General features: G+C 43.5%; 1 protein-coding gene across 1 annotated transcript in view; it reads right to left on the reverse strand.

Annotated features, from left to right (window-relative positions):
• dock2 (dedicator of cytokinesis 2) overlaps positions 1-20761 on the reverse strand; it is a 703541-nt gene that overhangs the window by 613473 nt on the left and 69307 nt on the right. Inside the window, exons 5-6 of the mRNA XM_033029960.1 lie at positions 20314-20410; positions 460-608 (exon numbers count right to left, since the gene is read on the reverse strand). Coding sequence (XP_032885851.1) covers positions 460-608; positions 20314-20410 — 246 coding nt within the window. The remainder of the gene's footprint in view (positions 1-459; positions 609-20313; positions 20411-20761) is intronic.

A 20761-nucleotide genomic window follows, 5' to 3' on the forward strand; every position in this document is an offset into this window, starting at 1 on the left:
ATTGTAAACTTCTGGAAAACGTTTCTGATATTCACACCCAGGCACCCACCCACACCCGAGAGGAAGATTGGGGAACAACACAAGCCATCCACAGAGCATGCTGATTTGTATTGCTTGAAGCTATCCCATTCAATAGACCAGAGGGAGAAAATCTATTTATTTCTAAGGAGAGGAGAGAGAGAGAGAAAGAGAGACAGTGAGAACGGAACTGTGAGAGAGCAAGAGAGAGAGTGAAAGAGAGAGCAAGAGAGAGAGAGTGAGAGAGAAAAAGAAAAAGTGAGAGAGCGAGAGAGTGAGAGAGAGAGCAAGAGGGAGAGAGAAAGAAATAGAAAGAAAGAAAGAGAGAAAGAAAGAACGAAAGAGAGAAAGAAAGAAAAAAGGGATGAGATAAAAATATCCACCTGAAGGATTACACACTGGCTTCAACTGTGCCATTGTTAATGAGTTATTTTTGCATACCTATTTCCATAATCTATTCTGGAAGTGACTTTCTGCTTCAGTTCCTTCAATTCATCCTTTGGCAGTGTCCCAGAAAGCAGCTGGGATCGCCATTCCATCAATTCAAACATCATGGTGCGGACTTGTTTGAATCTTTTCTTCTTTCCGACCTTAATTAGGGAAAAGTGTTAATTAATCAGTGTCAACTGAGTATGAAACCTGGTGACATACCATCCTGTCCCAGTTATGTATCTGTGACCAAACCTCAGAATCCCCCTGCCAGTGAGACACCTCTATTGTTCACTTTCAGTGGCCCGTGTGAATGGGAGGGCTGAAAAAGGCTTGTTCTCTCTTTTTGCATTGATTTTGTAATTGTAATGTATAATATAGTAGTTATGTCAGAGAACCAGCGTCTCAATGTACACAATGTTGGATGGATCAATCGCCATTTCCAAAGAAAAATAGTATTTTGCTGCTGAAAATTGCCACCTACCTACCACAACCAGAGCAGTGCTGAACTACTATCTACCTCTCGGTCCATCCTTGATCGGACTTTGCATTAAACGTTATTCCCTTATCATGTATCTGTACACTGTAAATGTCTCGATTGTAATCATGTATTGTTTTTCTGCTGACTGGATAGCATGCCACAAAAGCTTTTCACAGTACCTCGGTACACATGACAATAATCTAAACTGAGACATTTAAAAAAAGCAATTTTGTGTACATTCCATGTATCACCGGTTGGTTATATCATCCTCATTTATCTGCAAGATTTTCATGATCGCTTTTACATCCGTCTTGTGGGGAAAGTCTAACAAAAGAGCATCTGCACAATTTTCCATCATGTTGGTCTTATAAAGACCACTCGCTATTTCACTCTAACTACCCTGAACCTAATTGTGAAGACTCAGAAACAACTTCATTTGAAGGACCGGTCAAGTCCACCAGCATTCACAACTGGTGAGTTGCACTAATTCTACATGCAATGTGATCCTTTCTTGATGGGGAAGAGAGGGTGAGAACTGGCAGCCACGGAAGAAGGTTGCCATGGAGATTTCCACGAGGAGCAACTTTGTCTGCAATGATGAAGACAAATTATGAACTGGTCAGATTTACAAGATTTTCATATCAGGACATAGCAGGTGAGCTACAGTCTGAGAGGTTTATCTTGTGATAGATGAGGTGTATTTTTTCTTCTGCCGCACACCAAAATAAAACAACAGAAAAGGGCAGAATCCAATTTCTAAGTATTAATATTTTAAATTGCGAGTAAAATGTGAGTTGTTGTCTTGTGCTGTGCGAGAGGAGCTGATTATAACCAGAATAGTATGTGGATTGCAAAAAGTGTCACTGCTGATTTCACTCTCTGCGAATTTAGAACTTTGAATCAGATACATTATTTAAAAAAAAAATAGATTGCACAAAGAGCAAGTTGCCCAGAGAAGATTAATAGAAAATGAGGCTGTCAGTTTCAACTCAATTTCCAATGCGGTGATTCTTCAATATCACCATCACACCAAACAGTGCCAGGTTCACTATTTGGAAACAAATATACGAGAAAGTTATATTTTATTTTGTCGGTAATGATATGTTCACAAAATCCTCAAAAAATACTGACTCCAGGTCTTCCAACCTTCATGACATCAGGTCAAACATCACCATGTGCTGCTCTTCCCAGTTGATGAATCAGTGCTCCCCTGTGTAAGAGTGGAACAACTAACAGGGGTACATAATAGAGACTGGATAGGTATTCCAATGCCCATCACCAAGTAGTACCATCACCCCCTACACTGGTTGAGGATATACAGTAGCTTCAAGTCCACATCTGTGCCTGATGTTGACGGAACCCAGTTCAGAATAAAACTGGATGGACAAGAGACTGCAGGCACTTGAATCTGATTGAAAAAATGAACTGCTGGCGAGCAGCATCTGTGGAGGTAAGGGAATTGTCAACATGTCGGTGCAAGACCCTGCATCAGGACTATCCTGTTCTGATGCAAGGTCCTGACCCAATCATCAACAACCTGTTTGCTTCCACAGATGCTGAGTTCCTCCAGCAGTTTGTATTTAGCTCAAGAACAAGTCTACTTCACCCTCACCAATTTATCTGTGTCAACTGCATCTGTTCATGACTGCGCTGTTCAGAGTCACCACTACACAGTCCTTTGGAGACAATCTTCAAATTGAGGATGTCCTCCGTCCTTGATGTGATTGAGTGGTGCCATAGACATGAGAATTCGGGATAGACTCAGAACTGACCTGGCAGCTCAGAATTGAGCATCGATGAGGTGGTGAGGACTATCAGTGACAGAAGCATACACTCCTACAATCTGTCAGCTCACCGGCTGAATTTTCCCTCACTCTGCAGAAAGCAGCACAACTCCAATCCAGTAAGTTACTGGCCGATCAGATCATCCTCAACCATCGACAAAGTGATGATGATAAAAGCCAAAGATGACAGTGCATTAAAGTGGCACGAACTCGGCAAAAACTTGTTGCCCAGTTTAGGTTCGAGAGTTCACCGCAACCTTGGTCCAAACCTGGGCCAAAGAGCTGACTTCTCAACATGAGACAAGAATGATCGCCTTTGATATCAAGGTGGCATTTTACCACATTTGGTGTTAAGAGGTCTGGTAAAATTGAAATCAATTGGATATCAAAAGGAAACCTCTCCGATGTTGGAGTCGTACCTTCTGTAAGGCAAGTGGTTCCAGTTGTTGGAGTCAAATATGCCAGCCCCATGATCCAGTCACATGGTGAAGATGTTCTACGCTCGACCTTCCATAGCTTCATGGATGACCTTTGCATCGTAAGGTTAGAAGTGGGGATATTTTCGGATGAGTACACAATATTCAATTCCATTCGCTAATCACCAACGAATGGATTGAGCAAGATCTTGACAACATTCAGGCAGCGGCAGTCAAATGACAGGTAGCATTCACCATGCTCATCATAAAATACCCAAATGACAAGTTCCCACATTAGAATGTCTGACCATCCCTCCTTGACATTGCTGAGGAACGTAAATAGTACTCATTGGATGCAGATCTGAGTTTGAGTATCCTCCGTTGAATGAATCCACATGTGAGAAGATCATTTCTTTCCGATGTCTGCCAGACAGAAATCCAGATTGTGAAAGGATGTTATCCACTTGCCAAAATGAGTATTGTCCAACAACATTGAAGACCATCATCAAGACAAAGCAGCCCAGGCAATCTACAACCCTAACTATTCAATCCCTTCACCATGGTTGTAGAATGTGCTATCTCCAAAGGCAATCCATTCACTTGCCATCTCCAAACTCATATCCTCTACCATAAACAAGAACAAGGGCAACAAATGCATGGGAACACCACTACCTGCAGGTTCTTCAAGGATAGAGAGATTCCCTTTGTTCCACTGGAGCACAGAAGGATGAGGGGTGATCTTTTCGAGGTGTGCAAAATCTTAAGAGGAATAGATCAGGTACATTTATCAGAGAAGGGGAATCGAGAACCAGAGGACACAGGTTTATGGTAAGGAGGGTAAGATTTAATGGGAACATGAGGGGTAACTTATTTACACCAAGGGTGGTGGGTGTATGGAACAAACTGCTGGAGGAGGTATTTGAGGCAGGTATTATCGCAATGTTTAAGAAACACTTAGACAGGTACATGGATAGGATAGGTTTAGAGGGGTATGGGCCAAACGCAAGCAGGTGGGACTAGCAGAGATGGGCCATGTTGGTTGGCGTAGGCAAGTTGGGTCGAAGGGCCTGTAAAAACACTGTATGACTCTATGACTCTACTCAATCCATTCCCCATCTTTTCTTCTAGTGAAAACTCTATTTCACAAGGAAGGTTCTCCTTCAGCACCGTATCTTGGAAATATATCATGGTTGCTATATTATCATTGATCTATATCTGGTAACCATCTCCTCAACAGCATTATAATAGCAGCTTCATCAGAGGGGCAGCAATGGTTTAAGAAGGCATCTCAACCACCACCTTCTCAAGAACATTTAGGGTTTGACAATTAATGATAGTCTTGCCAGGGATGCCTACATCCCAGTGATGAATATTAAAAACAAAATCACATATATTAGCCTCTACAAACCAATAACTAATCACACTGGTTGCAATCTCTTGATTGATATTAACATCCTAGGATTTGTCAAACCAGCTATGGCAAAAGGCAATATCAATGGGTCCACAATAAAGGATTTACTGAGAAGACACTGTTCACTGTGAAACAAATTGTCAGTATCTGAGGGCCAAGTGTTCACTCTTTCACCTTTATCCAAATTATAACAATCCAGAGGAATCTGGCCCAGCCACAATTCTGAGTGTAGTTTTCTGAGGTTAAGATAATATCAGCATTGTAGTAAAACAAACTCAACATTATTTAATTTTCAATGGAGACGACGAATGAAATTCAATATTTAACTCGAGTCTTCTCATAATTAAATTATAATTTAATAAGCCTTTAAACCGATCTGTGCTTTTTGTGCTTAAGAGGCTTATAATTGTTAATAGTCCATATATAGCACTTTTACACAGATAGTCTCTCTGAGATTCCATCCAGTACATTTTAGGTGTAGCCGGCACTGTGTCGATTTTATTTAACCAGTCTTTTCTTTCAGAAACATTGCTAGGGAGCTTGTTGTCTTTGACCACCGTCTTATATTTTCACCGGCAGAAGAGCTAGTGAGATACAAGCACAGTATTAATGCAAAGTAGGTCCACCAAATTGTGACATCCTTGTTGAACTTTAAGCATAATATTATTCTAACTGCTACTTTAACTGTCCCCATTTTTTGGTCTCATCCTACCGGAGATATCCTCATAGTTCTACTCATCCCTTCTCTTCTACTGAAAACAAACTTGTTTTTCTCTCTTCCTCCCTTCTGGAACTGAAACATTAACCATTTATTTTTTTATAGATGTTGTCTGACTTGCTGAACGTTTGCAACATTTATTTTTATTGATGACTGAATTCTAACCTGGGTTAGAGCTGGGAAACTGGGGAGAAAAACTCTGACTGTCTACCCTATCTGCCTCTATTGCCTCTTGAAATTTAGTACCTCTCCATTAGATCTCCCTTCAACCTTTGATGCTCTAGAGAAAACAATCCAACTTTGTCCAACCTCTTCTTCTAGCTAATACCCTCATATTCAGACAGCATTCTGGTAAACCTTTTCTGCACCCTCTCCAAAGCTTCCACATCCTTCCTGTAATGGGGCTACCAGAAATGCACACAATATCTGATATGCAGCGTAACCAAAGTCCTATACATTTGTGACATGACTCCCTCACTGATGAAGGCATGTATACTATATGTCTTATTTTTCCGTTTGTGTTGCCACTTTCAGGGAGTTATGGACTTGGACCTCAAGATTTCTCTATCCATCAATAATGTTATGTGTCTTGCCATCAACTGTATACATTCCCCTTACATATGATCTGCCACTGCTCTCCCCAGATGGTGACCCCACCCCTCCCCCAACTGTATTCTAAAGGTATACTTGGTTTGAAAGGGAATGGCCACTGGGGATCCCTGGATTCTCTGCCTACTCCCTTTCCTGATGGTCATCCATCAGGTTTCTGCCTGAAACCTTGGTGTAAGCCATCACTACAACTCGTATCTCCAAAACTCTCAGTCTCCCGGATGATACTGAGGTCTGATAAGTTGTCAATACTCAGTAATCTTTCGAAAGTCTGATAACAGAGAAGACGTTGTCTCTGAATTTGGTTGACCGTGTATTTAAGCTTTTGTATCTTCTGCCTGATGGGAGAGGGAAGGAGAGGGAATGACTGGAGTGTAAATGGTGCTTAATTATGTTTTCCCAGGGCAGTGTGATGTGCAGACGTTTAATGGGGAGATGGTTGATTTGTGCGATGGACTGGGCTACATCTACAACTCCTTGTGGTTTTGGTCAGAGCTGTTGCCAACCCAAGCTGTCATGCATCAGAGTTGTGTTGCTTTATACAGTGCATCTGTAGCAGTTTGAGGAAATAAAGGCGTTGGTGTGATTACTTGGCCGTAGCTTCAATGTGGTTTGGTAATTAAGCAAAAAACATTTCGGAAAGTCAGATGTGAGGAGAAGACAAACAGTTTGCAAAGAAACACAGCCAGTTTAAGAGAAGGGGAGAAATATGTGTGGGGAAATACTCGGCAGGTCAGGCCACATATGTGTGGGGAAATATGATATAATCCACTTTGATGCGAAGAATTAAAAAAAAAACATTTTAAACTGGTAAGAAGCTAGCACACGTTGGTGTATTTAGTTTAGTTTAGTTTAGTTTATTGTCATGTGTACCAAGATACAGTGAAAAGCTTTTGTTGCATGCTAAACACTCAGCAGAAAGACAATACATGATTACAATCGAGCCATGCACATTGTACAGATACATGATAAGGGAATAACGTTTAGTGCAAGGTAAAGCCAGCAAAGTCCAATCAAGCATAGTCCAAAGTTCACCAAAGAAGCAGCACTGCTCTCTAGTTGTGGTAGGATGATTCAGTTGCTCACTGTACATTGGTGCCAGTTGCAAAATACCCATTCATATAAAGTCACTGCAAACAATTCCGAAGGCAAATGGTATGTCGGCCTTTGTTTTAAGAGTATTGCGATGCAATACTCTTAAAACAAAGTTGTGTTGCAATTATACGTACAATGCTTTGGTGAGACCAGACTTGGAATATGCTGCACATTTTATTCCCCATCCTTCCAAAGCATACATACATATTACTTTAGGGAAAGTTATCTTCCTGAGATGAGTGAGTTGTCCATTGTGTGGAGATTGTCTTGTACAGTATATGCACCGGAGCATGGATGAATGAGAGTGATGAAACTGGAGTTGATAAAGGTAGAAACTCATATTGCTTAAATAGGCTATAATGTTACAACCTGGGAATGTGTTCATAGGATAAGGAATCATCCATCTACATTGTGGATGACTCCATAGTTTATAGGTGACTGCTTTGCAGAACACCTGAGTTCAATCCACAAGGGAGAATTTCCTGAGTTTCCTGGTGCCTGTCAGTTTAATTCTCCACCTGCTCGCACTCTGGCTGATGAGTCCGTGGTCTCGTGCACTGTCACAATGAGGTCCAATACCAGTTTAAGAAGAAGCACCTCATCTTCCATCTGGGCACATTGCTACCTTTCTGACCTCAGCAGTGAATTCTACGACTTCAGGTAGTTTGTTTCCTCTGTCCAGATCAGACGTCTATCTATGATATTGGCTTATCTCACTGGTCTTCTACCCTTTTTCCCCCCTCTGATTCTGGTGGGCATGCCAAGCCTGAGCTGCCGAGCACATTATCCTGCTCTGCATTTACACCTTCTATGTTCTTTTGTTCATAGTCTCTCTCTTTAACTGCTCCCATTCCCCCAGTGAGCAGATAATCTTGTTGCAAGCTTGGTTTACTTTAGCACAGGGCACCCTTCTTCCCTCACTCTCCATGCAGCTTCACATCTCCTTTTCAGATGTGAGGAAGGGTCTCGGACCTGAAATATTTATCCTGTTTCCCCTCCCACATATGTGGCCTGACCTGCCGAGTATCTCAGGCATTTTTAGTTTAGTTTAGAGATACAGCGCAGGAACAGGCCCTTCGGCCCACCGAGTCTGCGCCGACCAGCGATTCCCGCACACAAATGCTATCCTATCCTCACTGGGGACAATTTAGAATTATACCAAGCAGTTAACCTGCAAACCTGGACACCTTTGGAGTGTGGGAGGATACCGGAGAACCTGGAGACACCCAACGCAGATCACGGGGAGAACGTACAAACTCCATACAGACAGCACCTGTAGTCAGGATTGAACCTGTGTCTCTGGTACTGTAAGGCAGCAACTCTACCACTGCGCCACCGTGCCGCCCAATTTGCTATTGTTCTATTGTTATTTTATATTTGCACCATAAGCAGTTTATTTTAATTTTAACATCATAGAGAGATACAGCACTGAAACAGGCCCTTTGACCAACTAGTTCATGCCGACCATTCCAAAGTGCTGCTGTTCTGCTTGTTCTGCTGACCAATTTTCAGGCAGGCAACTGATAAGGTCCTTGTGGCCTGCAAGTATATTTATCTTTCCCGTCACAAATAATCACCGGATGTTTAAATCTTTGTTTTTTTAAGGTAATTTTTCAAGGATGAAACCATCTGCTTTGTGAATGTCACTCACTCTGAACCAAAACAAGAGTGGTCCCATATTGGATTCACCAAGCAGAAATATCTCCTCAGTCCTCTCTAGTAATATCCCCCCACAGTTCTACACCCGTTAAGGGCAGTATGGTGGCGCAGCGGTAGAGTTGCTGCCTTACAGTGCTTACAGTGCCAGAGACATAGGTTCGAACCCAGCTACGTGCTGTCTGTACGGAATTTGTACGTGCGCCCTATGACCGCGTGGGTTTTCTCCGAGATCTTTGGTTTCCTCCCACGCTCCAAAGATGTACAGGTTTGTAATTTAATTGGCTTGGTAAATTGTCCCTAGTGTGTGTAGGATCGTGAATGTGCAGACTCGGTGGGCCGAAGGTCCTGTTTCCGCGCTGTATCTCTAAACTAAAACTAAACTCAAGAACCACAGTCTAGGGTCCTTCTACTGCTGGACATTGAGGGGCAAAGTCCGATTGGGACCTCCCTAAATCAAATGAAGGGATATCACTCCAGGGTGCCATATGGTGGCAAGGGTGTTTTGTTTAAAGATATGTGCCAACACTACTGAGTATGACACTATTGAATGTCTAGAAACTGAGAATGGCTGAAGAGTTTTTGCACAGTTTTAGTGCCGTATATGCTTTATAATCTGAATAAAGTTTATTTTTGGAAATATATTGAAAATGGCATTTCTGGGAAGCCATGGATATTCTGTGAATTGAGCTCTGGATACAATGCACTTGTGCAAAGAGCTGAAACATGCACAAACAGAAAATGTCGGTGCACACATGCATTTTGTGGAAAGATTCGGGTTGAAATCTTTTTGTGGGACAAGAAATATTTAACATTCTTGAAACTTGTTAGGTTTTTTTACATGGATTCAGCCTGACCAGCGGAGTGTTTTCCAGCATTTCCTGGTTAATTTCGGATTTCTAGCAACTGCAGATTTTTATTCTCGGGCTAATAGATCATGTTCTGTAGTCTGTGGTGTACCATCTGAACCTAGTATTCCCAATTCATAGAGTGGTGGCATAAAGATTTGATTTCAACAGCATCACCTTCAAAATGCATGCTTACAAAGGCTGAAGCTTACAAAGCCATCCCCCTCCCCCACCTTGGTCAGTCTGATCACGTCTCATTGTTCCTGCTCCCTAAGTACTCCCCACTCATCAGACGGGTTAAACCAACTGTGAGGACAGTTAAAGTCTGGTCAGAGGAAGCGGACTTCACACTTCAGCAGTGTTTTGGAAACACTGACTGGAAGGCGTTTGCAGCCCAGGCCACCCTTGACTCCCACACGGACATTGATTGCTACACATCCTCTGTTCTGGACTTTATAAACTCCACCATCAATAGTGTCACCTCCCTCAAACAGGTGACCATATTCCCGAATCAGAAGCCATGGATGAACAGCGAGGTCAGGCTACTGCTGAAAGCACGGGACACCGCTTTCAGGTCAGGCGATGCTCGAGCCTACAGTTCAGCCAGGGCTAACCTGAAGAGGGGCATCAAGAAGGCCAAGCACTGCCATAAGCTCAGGATTGAGGAGCACTTCAACAACAACTCCGACCCCCGACGCATGTGGCAAGGCATCCAGGCCATCACGGACTACAGACCCTCCAACACCACCCCCACATCCAGCGACGCCTCCTTCCTTGAGGAGCTTAACCACTTCTATGGCCGCTTCGACAGGGACAATCTAGAGACAGCCATCAAGGCTGTGCTACCTGCCGATCACCAACCCCTCACACTCACCCCCTACGACGTATTCGTGGCACTGAGTAGGACTAATGCACGTAAAGCTGCTGGCCTTGACGGCATCCCCGGGCGCGTGCTCAGGGCCTGTGCTGCGCAGCTGACAGACGTCTGGACTGACATCTTCAACCTGTCACTTGCCCAAGCAGTTGTCCCCACGTGCCTTAAAACCACCTCCATCGTGCCAGTGCCAAAACACTCCACTGCGGCAAGCCTCAACGACTTCCGCCCAGTTGCACTTACCCCCATCATCACCAAGTGCTTCGAGAGGCTGGTCCTGGCACACCTCAAAAGCTTCCTACCCCCCACACTGGATCCCTATCAGTTTGCCTACCGCAAGAACAGGAGTACGCAGGATGCCATCTCAACGGCACTTCACTCCGCCCTCTCCCACCTCGACAACAGAGACACTTACGTAAGAATGCTGTTCATCGATTACAGCTCAGCATTCAACACCATTATACCATCTAAACTGATCACCAAACTCGGTAACCTGGGCATCGATCCATCCCTCTGCAACTGGATACTGGACTTTCTAACCAACAGACCACAGTCTGTTAGGTTAGACAAGCACACCTCTTCAACCCTCACCCTGAACACTGGCGTTCCACAGGGCTGTGTGCTGAGCCCCCTCCTCTACTCCCTCTTCACCTATGACTGCACACCTGTACATGGTACTAACACCATCATCAAGTATGCAGATGATACAACGGTGATTGGCCTCATCAGCAACAACGATGAGTCGGCCTACAGGGAGGAGGTCCAGCACTTAGCAGCATGGTGCGCTGACAACAACCTGGCCCTTAACTCCAAGAAGACCAAGGAGCTCATTGTAGACTTCAGGAAGTCCAGGGGCGGCACGCACACCCCCATCCACATTAACGGGACGGAGGTGGAACGTGTTTCTAGCTTCAGGTTCCTGGGAGTCAACATCTCCGATGACCTCTCTTGGACCCACAATACCTCAACTCTGATCAAGAAGGCTCACCAGCGTCTCTTCTTCCTGAGGAGACTGAAGAAGGTCCATCTATCTCCTCAGATCCTGGTGAACTTCTACCGCTGCACCATCGAGAGCATCCTTACCAACTGCATCACAGTATGGTATGGCAACTGCTCTGTCTCCGACCGGAAGGCATTGCAGAGGGTGGTGAAAATTGCCCAACGCATCACCGGTTCCTCGCTCCCCTCCATTGAGTCTGTCCAAAGCAAGCGTTGTCTGCGGAGGGCGCTCAGCATCGCCAAGGACTGCTCTCACCCCAACCAAGGACTGTTTACCCTCCTACCATCCGGGAGGCGCTACAGGTCTCTCCGTTGCCGAACCAGCAGGTCCAGGAACAGCTTCTTCCCGGCGGCTGTCACTCTACTCAACAACGTACCTCGGTGACTGCCAATCACCCCCCCACCCCCCGGACACTTATTATCACTTATTATTATTTATTCAAATCATTTGCTATGTCGCTCTTCCAGGGAGATGCTAAATGCATTTTGTTGTCTCTGTACTGTACACTGACAATGACAATTAAAATTGAATCTGAATCTGAATCTGAATCTGAAAATAAATATTGGGTGTGTAGCTCATAATTAAAACATGTATTAACTACCCCACAATTTGACTGTGATGTGCAGATAACTTCCCTGCAGGACAACCCTTGATTTAACATTTTTTTCACACAGCTCCCAGAGAGAGCAGATGAGAGGGGGTTACTGCATTTCAATTTCCCTAGAAAAACAGATGTGACAAGCATTAGCGATGATGATTAGAAAGGAATAACCTTCACAGATGACAGAACACTGGATGCCAAATTCAGAAGAACAAAGTACAAAAAGAAAACCATTCAGCAGATTGTATGTGGGTTGATTGGAATGAAGTTTAATCTGTCTCTATATTGCCAGCAACAGTTTTCATCCCTCCCCTCTTGAAGTAGCTGATTCGTGACATTATTTAACAATGAGCCACGGTTCTCAAGTGCATTGTGTTACAAGGCATTTCATTCACCCCAACTGCACCCTGTCCTTCTCCTTACCCTCACAATAGCCTATCATCATATCTGTCAATTTCTACCCCCCCCCCCCCCCCTCCAATCCTCTATATCTTCTTTCAGCATAGAACATGGCCATTTTAGCCCATCGTCTAATGTGCAGGTATCGCTGGTCGGTGCAGACTCAGTGGGCCGAAGGTCCTGTTTCCGCCCTGTTCCTCTAAACTAAAACTAAACTCAAGGACCACAGTCTAGGTCCTTCTACAGCTGGACATTGAGGGGCAAAGTCTGATTGGAGCCCCCCTCAATCAAATGAAGGGATATCACCCCAGGGGGTGGCAGGGGTGTTTTGCTTAAAGATAGGTGCGAACACTACTGAGGATGACACTATGAATGTATAGACACTGAGAGAGCAGCTCAGTTCCACCACTAATTTCCCCTGAAACCTATTCTTCCCACTTTGCCATCAACACCTCCCTGATTCTGTTACCCATCCTCACCAACATCAATTTACCGTGACCAGCTAACCTATCACTTTGCATATATTTGGGACGTGGAAAGACTGTGGATGTCCAAACTCCAAACAGGCTGCATCAGAAGTTTGGGTTGCAGGAGTTCAGTCACCAGTTACACCACTGTAAGGCCATCTTGCTTACTCACCTAGTTTCCCCTTTATACATCAATAATACCCGCCTTCAATATATGCAGAAGAAACCGCTGAAGAAGGGTATCGACACGAAACGTCACCTATTTCCTTCGCTCCATAGATGCTGCCTCACCCACTGAGTTTCTCCAGCATTTTTGTCTACCTTCCATATCCTGACTGCTGCGTGCTAATGTGGCGGATTCCTGGGTCCACATAAGGACTATTGATCAGCAAGGTCAGTACCAAGGACCGATTCAGCCCTTCCTCAACATCTGTGAATATGCATGAGCGTTTACTAGCAAGGACTTTGACTGATTACTTTACCTCATCCTCCATCAATAAGATCACACTCCCAGCAGCATCTGGATATCAAGTGTGGGACCTTACTTGTTTGACTGCCTCAATAATGTTCAACCTGAATTAAAAACTGACCCTGATCAACAACAGCGCCAGGTCTTGATAACCAAAGCGATGGTGCAACAGTTGGTTTGGGGCTAGACCTGTTGCAGAAGCAAGCATGTCTCAGTGCAACACGTCACAGCCATGGAGGAAGACGAACAAGGTCACAAACATTTCAAAGTTTGTCATGATTGCTAAAGGATACCTTCGTTGAAACTATCAACTTCAAAGGACACGGTGCTCATTGAACAGTTGTTTCCGGTTAAATGTTAAAGGTATGAATCATTTTGTTTAAACCAGCCTCTCCCATTAATGACTGATATTTTACTGTTTCAAGACCTTCTCTCCAGGCTTTGCGATTGTACTGAAAGATACATTGCATGGAGATCTGTACCAACATTAGTGCTATCAACCCACTGTACGTTTTACTTGAATATTGTCACTAAATTTTCTTTAACACTGTCAGAAGTTTGGAACTAAACTGTGTAAGGTCGGTGGAAGAAAATCTCACTGCAATTACACTGGGAAAGACTTCACAGAGAGAGTTGGATTACTCTGAAATATCTTCCCTTTTCGTTGCGAGAAATAATATTTTCCAATACCATGAATTTTTAACCCTAACATCAAGGCCTTTCATTCTGCCTATAACATCTGCCAGGAATTTAACAATTGATGGGTTTCATAAGTTCATAAGCGATAGGAGCAGAATTAGGCGATTCAGCCCATCACGTCTACTCCACCATTCAATCATGGCGGACATACCTCTCCCTCACAACCCCATTCTCCGACCGTCTCCCCATAACCATTGATCCCTGTTCTAATCAAGAATCTATCTCTGCCTTAAACATAGACATTGACTTGGCCTTCACAGCCTTCCGTGGCAATGAATTCCACAGATTCACCACCCTCTGACTAAAGGTGGCATGACTTTGGTGGTCAATGATCCATTTGCTTCTTAGTCCACAGATTCTGCTTGTCCTGCTGTGGGCTACCTCAATGTAATTTTTACACCAGAACAATGCTGAGGCTAAGGGTTAAAATGGCTGGACAAATTTCTCAAACTAGGCTGAGTATTCAAAAATAAGGTGGTCATCTAAATAGGCCCTTTACAATCAAAGGAACTGATGGGGAAATTTGTGAGTGAATTTAGGACAATTGAAAAGTCACTATTAGTTTAGGATAAGAATTTATAGAGTTAGACAAAATGAAAACGGAAAATTCTGAGTATAATGAATAGGCCAGGCTGAATCTGTGGGGAGAGAAGCAGTGTTAACACATCAGATCATACATGCTGCATTCCATTTGAAGTTCAAGTACGATGTCAGGAATCAAATGTATGAAATATAGCAAATAATTGAAAAACAAATGTTTAAAAGTTGACTTGGTAGACTTTGTTCACAAAGAATTTACTAGTTATGGATTTGTGACAGATAGATAAAATTGAGATGGATTAGCTCATATCTAGTTGAATGACAGAAGAGACTCCAGAGACTGAGATCTTCTCCTATGTTCCTGTGGAGTTGCAGACTGAATATTTTGAGTTCCCACCCTAACCTCCCTCTTGACGTGTGCGATTCATCACAAAAATATGGAAACACATCCTTTGATCAGGAGGTGTTAGCACCTCCGACAAGGAAATGTGATTCAAGCTGCCCACAAAGAGAAAAGTGGCCCAGCAGTTCAATCTTCATTCAATGCAAATATGAATGGTGAAATGTCACTACAGAGTTCTCAGCAAGCTTTTTGAGTCAATGATTGTGTTTTGTATATCCATACACTTCCTCAGAAATGCAGATGAGTTGAACAGGTACTTTGGATCCGTCTTCACTAAGGAGGACACAAACAATATTCCTAATGTACTAGTGGCCAGAGGGTCTGGGGTGACAAAGGAACTGAAGGAAATTCACATTAGGCAGGAATAGGTGTTGGGTAGACTGATGGGACTGAAGGCTGATAAATCCCCAGGGTCTGATGGTCTGCATCCCAGGGTACTTAAGGAAGTGGCTCTAGAAATCGTGAATGCATTGGTGATCATTTTCCAATGTTCTACAGATTCAGGATCAGTTCCTGTGGATTGGAGGGTAGCTAATGTTATCCCACTTTTTAAGAAAGGTGGGAGAGAAAAAACGGGGAATTATAGACCAGTTAGCCTGACGTCAGTAGTGGGGAAGTTGCTGGAGTCAATCATAAAACATGAAATAGCGCCATATTTAGATAGCAATAACAGGATCGGTCCGAGTCAGCATGGACTTACGATGGGGAAATCATGCTTGACAAATCTTCTGGAATTTTTTGAGTATGTACTGGGAAAATGGACAAGGGAGATCCAGTGGATGTAGTGTACCTGGACTTTCAGAAAGCATTTGATAAGGTCCCGCACAGGAGATTAGTGCGCACAATTAGGGCACATGGTATTGGAGTTAGAGTGCTGGCATGGATAGAAAATTGGTTGTCAGACAGGAAACAAAGAGTAGGGATTAATGGGTCCCTTTCAGAATGGCAGGCAGTGACTAGTGGGGTACCGCAAGGCCCGGTGCTGGGACTGCAGCTATTTACAATATATATCAATGATTTAGATGAAGGGATTCAAAGTAACATTAGCAAATTTGCAGATGACACAAAGCTGGGTGGCAGTGTGAACTGTGAGGAGGATGCAATGAGAATGGAGGGTGACTTGGACAGGTTGGGTGAGTGGGCAGATGCATGGCAGATTAAGTTTAATGTGGATAAATGTGAGGTTATCCACTTTGGTTGCAAAACCAGGAAGGAAGATTATTATCTAAATGGTGTCAAGTTGGGAAAAGGGGAAGTATAACGGGATCTGGGGGGTCCTTGTTCATCAGTCACTGAAAGTAAGCATGCAGGTACAGCAGGCGGTGAAAAATGCGAATGGCATGTTGACCTTCATAACAAGAGGAATTGAGTATAGGAGCAAAGAGGTCCTTCTGCAGTTGTACAAGGCCCGAGTGAGACTATATCTGGAGTATTGTGTGCAGTTTTGGTCTCCAAATTTGAGGAAGATCATTCTTGCTATTGAGGGAGGGCAGCGTAGGTTCACAAGATTAATTCCCGGGATGGCTGGACTGTCATATGCTGAGAGAATGGAGCGGCTGGGTTTGTATACTCTGGAGTTTAGAAGGATAAGAGGGGATCTTATTGAAACATATAAGATTATTAAGGGTTTGGACACACAGAGGCATGAATCATATTCCCGATGTTGGGGGAGTCCAGAACCAGGGGCCACAGTTTAAGAATACGGGGTAAGCCATTTATAACAAAGATGAGGAAACACCTTTTCTGTGGAATTCTCTGCCTCAGAGGACTGTGTAGGTCGGTTCTCTGGATACTTTCAAGAGAGAGCTCTTAAAGTTAGCGGAGCCAGGGGATATGGGGAGAAGGCAGGAACTGATTGTAGATGATCAGCCATGATCACATTGAATGGTGGTATTGGCTCGAAGGGCCGAATGGCCAACTCCTTCACCTATTGTCTATTATCTATTGTCTATTGATATTAAATTTGATTATAAATCTCACTTGACACAAATTTGGAAATGATGTCACTATTAGTAACAATGATCTTCAATCTACCAGCTTGCCTGGATTAATAATAATATTGGTATTGTTTTATTATTGTTACAAGTACTGACATACATGTGAAAAACTTTGTTTATGTGCTGTCCATTCAACTCATACTCTACATGAGTCCAATCAAGCCATACACTAGTGCAATGAGAAAAGTACCAGAGTGCAGAATACAATATTCTAGTATTACAGTTACACAGAAAAAGTGCAAGGCCTGTAATGAGGTAGGTTGGAAGATTGGGATCACTCCCTAGTTTTTAAGAGGACCATTCAGTAGTCTGATGACAGTAGGGAAGAAGCTGTTTCGGAATCAGATGGTAAGGAAGTTTGGAGAGGGATGGAGAGTGACATTGTTAATTCAGAAACAATGGTTCTGAACTTAAAGAAAGGTAACTTTGAGGGTATGAGACGTGAATTGGCCAAGATTGACTGGCAATTAATTCTAAAAGGGTTGACGGTGGATATGCAATGGAAGACATGTATAGACTGCATGGATGAACTACAAAAATTGTTCATCCCAGTTTGGCAAAATAATAAATCAGGGAAGGTAGTGTATCCGTGGATAACAAGGGAAATCAGGGATAGTATCAAAGCGAAGGATGATGCGTACAAATTAGCCAGAAAAAGCAGCATACAAGAGGACTGGGAGAAATTCAGAGACCAGCAGAGGAAGACAAAGAACTTAATTAGGAAAGGAAAAATAGATTATGAAAGAAAACTGGCAGGGAACATAAAAACTGACTGCAAAAGTTTTTATAGATATGTGAAAAGAAAGAGATTAGTTAAAACAAATGTGGGTCCCTTGCGGTCAGAAACAGGTGAGTTGATCATGGGGAACAAGGATATGGCGGACCAATTGAATAACTACTTTGGTTCCGTCTTCACTAAGGAAGACATAAATAATCTGCCGGAAATAGCAGGGGACCGCGGGTCAAAGGAGTTGGAGGAATTGAGTGAAATCCAGGTTAGCCAGGAAGTGGTGTTGGGTAAATTGAATGGATTAAAGGCCGATAAATCCCCAGGGCCAGATAGGCTGCATACCAGAGTACTTAAGGAAGTAGCTCCAGAAATAGTGGATGCATTAGTAATAATCTTTCAAAACTCTTTAGATTCTGGAGTAGTTCCTGAGGATTGGCGGGTAGCAAACGTAACCCCACTTTTTAAGAAGGGAGGGAGAGAGAAAACGGGGAATTACAGACCAGTTAGTCTAACATCGGTAGTGGGGAAACTGCTAGAGTCAGTTATTAAAGATGGGATAGCAGCACATTTGGAAAGTGGTGAAATCATTGGACAAAGTCAGCATGGATTTACAAAAGGTAAATCATGTCTGACGAATCTTATAGAATTTTTCGAGGATGTAACTAGTAGCGTGGATAGGGGAGAACCAGTGGATGTGGTGTATCTGGACTTCCAGAAGGCTTTCGACAAGGTCCCACATAAGAGATTAGTATACAAACTTAAAGCACACGGCATTGGGGGTTCAGTATTGATGTGGATAGAGAACTGGCTGGCAAACAGGAAGCAAAGAGTAGGAGTAAACGGGTCCTTTTCACAATGGCAGGCAGTGACTAGTGGGGTACCGCAAGGCTCAGTGCTGGGACCCCAGATATTTACAATATATATTAATGATCTGGATGAGGGAATTGAAGGCGATATCTCCAAGTTTGCGGATGACACTAAGCTGGGGGGCAGTGTTAGCAGTGAGGAGGATGCTAGGAGACTGCAAGGTGACTTGGATAGGCTGGGTGAGTGGGCAAATGTTTGGCAGATGCAGTATAATGTGGATAAATGTGAGGTTATCCATTTTGGTGGCAAAAACAGGAAAGCAGACTATTATCTAAATGGTGGCCGACTGGGAAAAGGGGAGATGCAGCGAGACCTGGGTGTCATGGTACACCAGTCATTGAAAGTAGGCATGCAGGTGCATCAGGCAGTGAAGAAAGCGAATAGTATGTTAGCTTTCATAGCAAAAGGATTTGAGTATAGGAGCAGGGAGGTTCTACTGCAGTTGTACAGGGTCTTGGTGAGACCACACCTGGAGAATTGCGTACAGTTTTGGTCTCCAAATCTGAGGAAGGACATTATTGCCATAGAGGGAGTGCAGAGAAGGTTCACCAGACTGATTCCTGGGATGTCAGGACTGTCTTATGAAGAAAGACTGGATAGACTTGGTTTATACTCTCTAGAATTTAGGAGATTGAGAGGGGATCTTATAGAAACTTACAACATTCTTAAGGGGTTGGACAGGCTAGATGCAGGGAGATTGCTCCCGATGTTGGGGAAGTCCAGGACAAGGGGTCACAGCTTAAGGATAAGGGGGAAATCCTTTAAAACCGAGTTGAGAAGAACTTTTTTCACACAGAGAGTGGTGAATCTCTGGAACTCTCTGCCACAGAGGGTAGTCGAGGCCAGTTCATTGGCTATATTTAAGAGGGAGTTAGATGTGGCCCTTGTGGCTAAGGGGATCAGAGGGTATGGAGAGAAGGCAGGTACGGGATACTGAGTTGGATGATCAGCCATGATCATATTGAATGGCGGTGCAGGCTCGAAGGGCCGAATGGCCTACTCCTGCACCTAATTTCTATGTTTCTATGTTTCTATGGTATGTGATTTCAAGCTTTTGTATCTCTGCCTGATGGAAAAGGGGATAAGATGGAATGGCAGGTGTGAAAATGGTTCTTGACTATGTTGGCTGCACTCCCAAGATAGCCTGAAGTATCGATTGAATCGATGGGAAGGACGTTGGTTTGTGTGATGAACTGCGATGCATCTCCAACTCTCTGCAATACTGGACTACATTTACTAGCCTCTGCAATCTCCGCAAAGAGAGATCACTCTGCAATCTCTTTTCCAAGATTGCAAAAGGTCTGGTATATAGGTGACTCCAGCTGAATAAAGGGTTGCCTCTTGACTGCCCTCTGAAATAACCATGTCAACTATTCAATTTAAGGGCAAAACAAGTGCTCACATTTATCTTGGGCAGCTTACACCCCAGCGGTCTGAATATCGACTTCTCTAACTTCCAGTAACCCTTGCTTTCCCTCTCTCTCCATCCATCCCCCTTACTAGTTCTCTGCCCAGGCTGACTGTCCTGATTAAATTTTATCTCTGTATGCTTCATTGTCAACTTCCCCTAGCTAACAATGATATATTCTACATTCTCCTTGACCTTCATCCCCTTTGATGTTTTGTTTCCACACCTCACACTTCCTTATTTCAGTGTCTCCCTCTCCCCTGACTCTCAGTCTGAAGAAATCTCCCAAACTCGAAACATCACCCTTTCATTCTATCCAGAGAAGCTGCCTGTCCCGCTGAGTTACTCTAGCATTTTGTGTCTATCTTCGACTTAAACGATGATAGCTTCTCACCGTATACAGTTGTTTCCAGATGTTGCCCCACTCCCTCAGTGTGGTGGTGACCTCCTGAACCAGTGGCATTTCAGCAGAGAAAACATTTTCCGTGTTTCTGGAAGGAAAAAACGTCACGCCATGAACAAACAGGGACAGGGATCATGCAACTACTTACTGCAGAGTTAACCATCTGTTAGTGTCAATTTTCATTTTGCAAACCACTAAACAAAATTAATACATTTATTCAAGCGGTTTCAGCAGAAAGAATTACATGGAATTAAGTGGAATTTATAACACTAAATCTAATTTAGCCCAATTGATCTTTGTCACGTCAGCCTTATCCAACTCTTGTCATTGAAGTGTACCAGCGTATTAATTTTCCCCTCTTTTCCAGGACTTTACATGTTGCCACCTGTTATTAATTTGCTGCTCTTTTAATTTAGATTGAGATTTCCAAAGAACATCA

The sequence above is a fragment of the Amblyraja radiata genome, chromosome 11 (assembly GCF_010909765.2).
Source record: "Amblyraja radiata isolate CabotCenter1 chromosome 11, sAmbRad1.1.pri, whole genome shotgun sequence".
Taxonomy (NCBI): Eukaryota; Metazoa; Chordata; class Chondrichthyes; order Rajiformes; family Rajidae; genus Amblyraja; species Amblyraja radiata.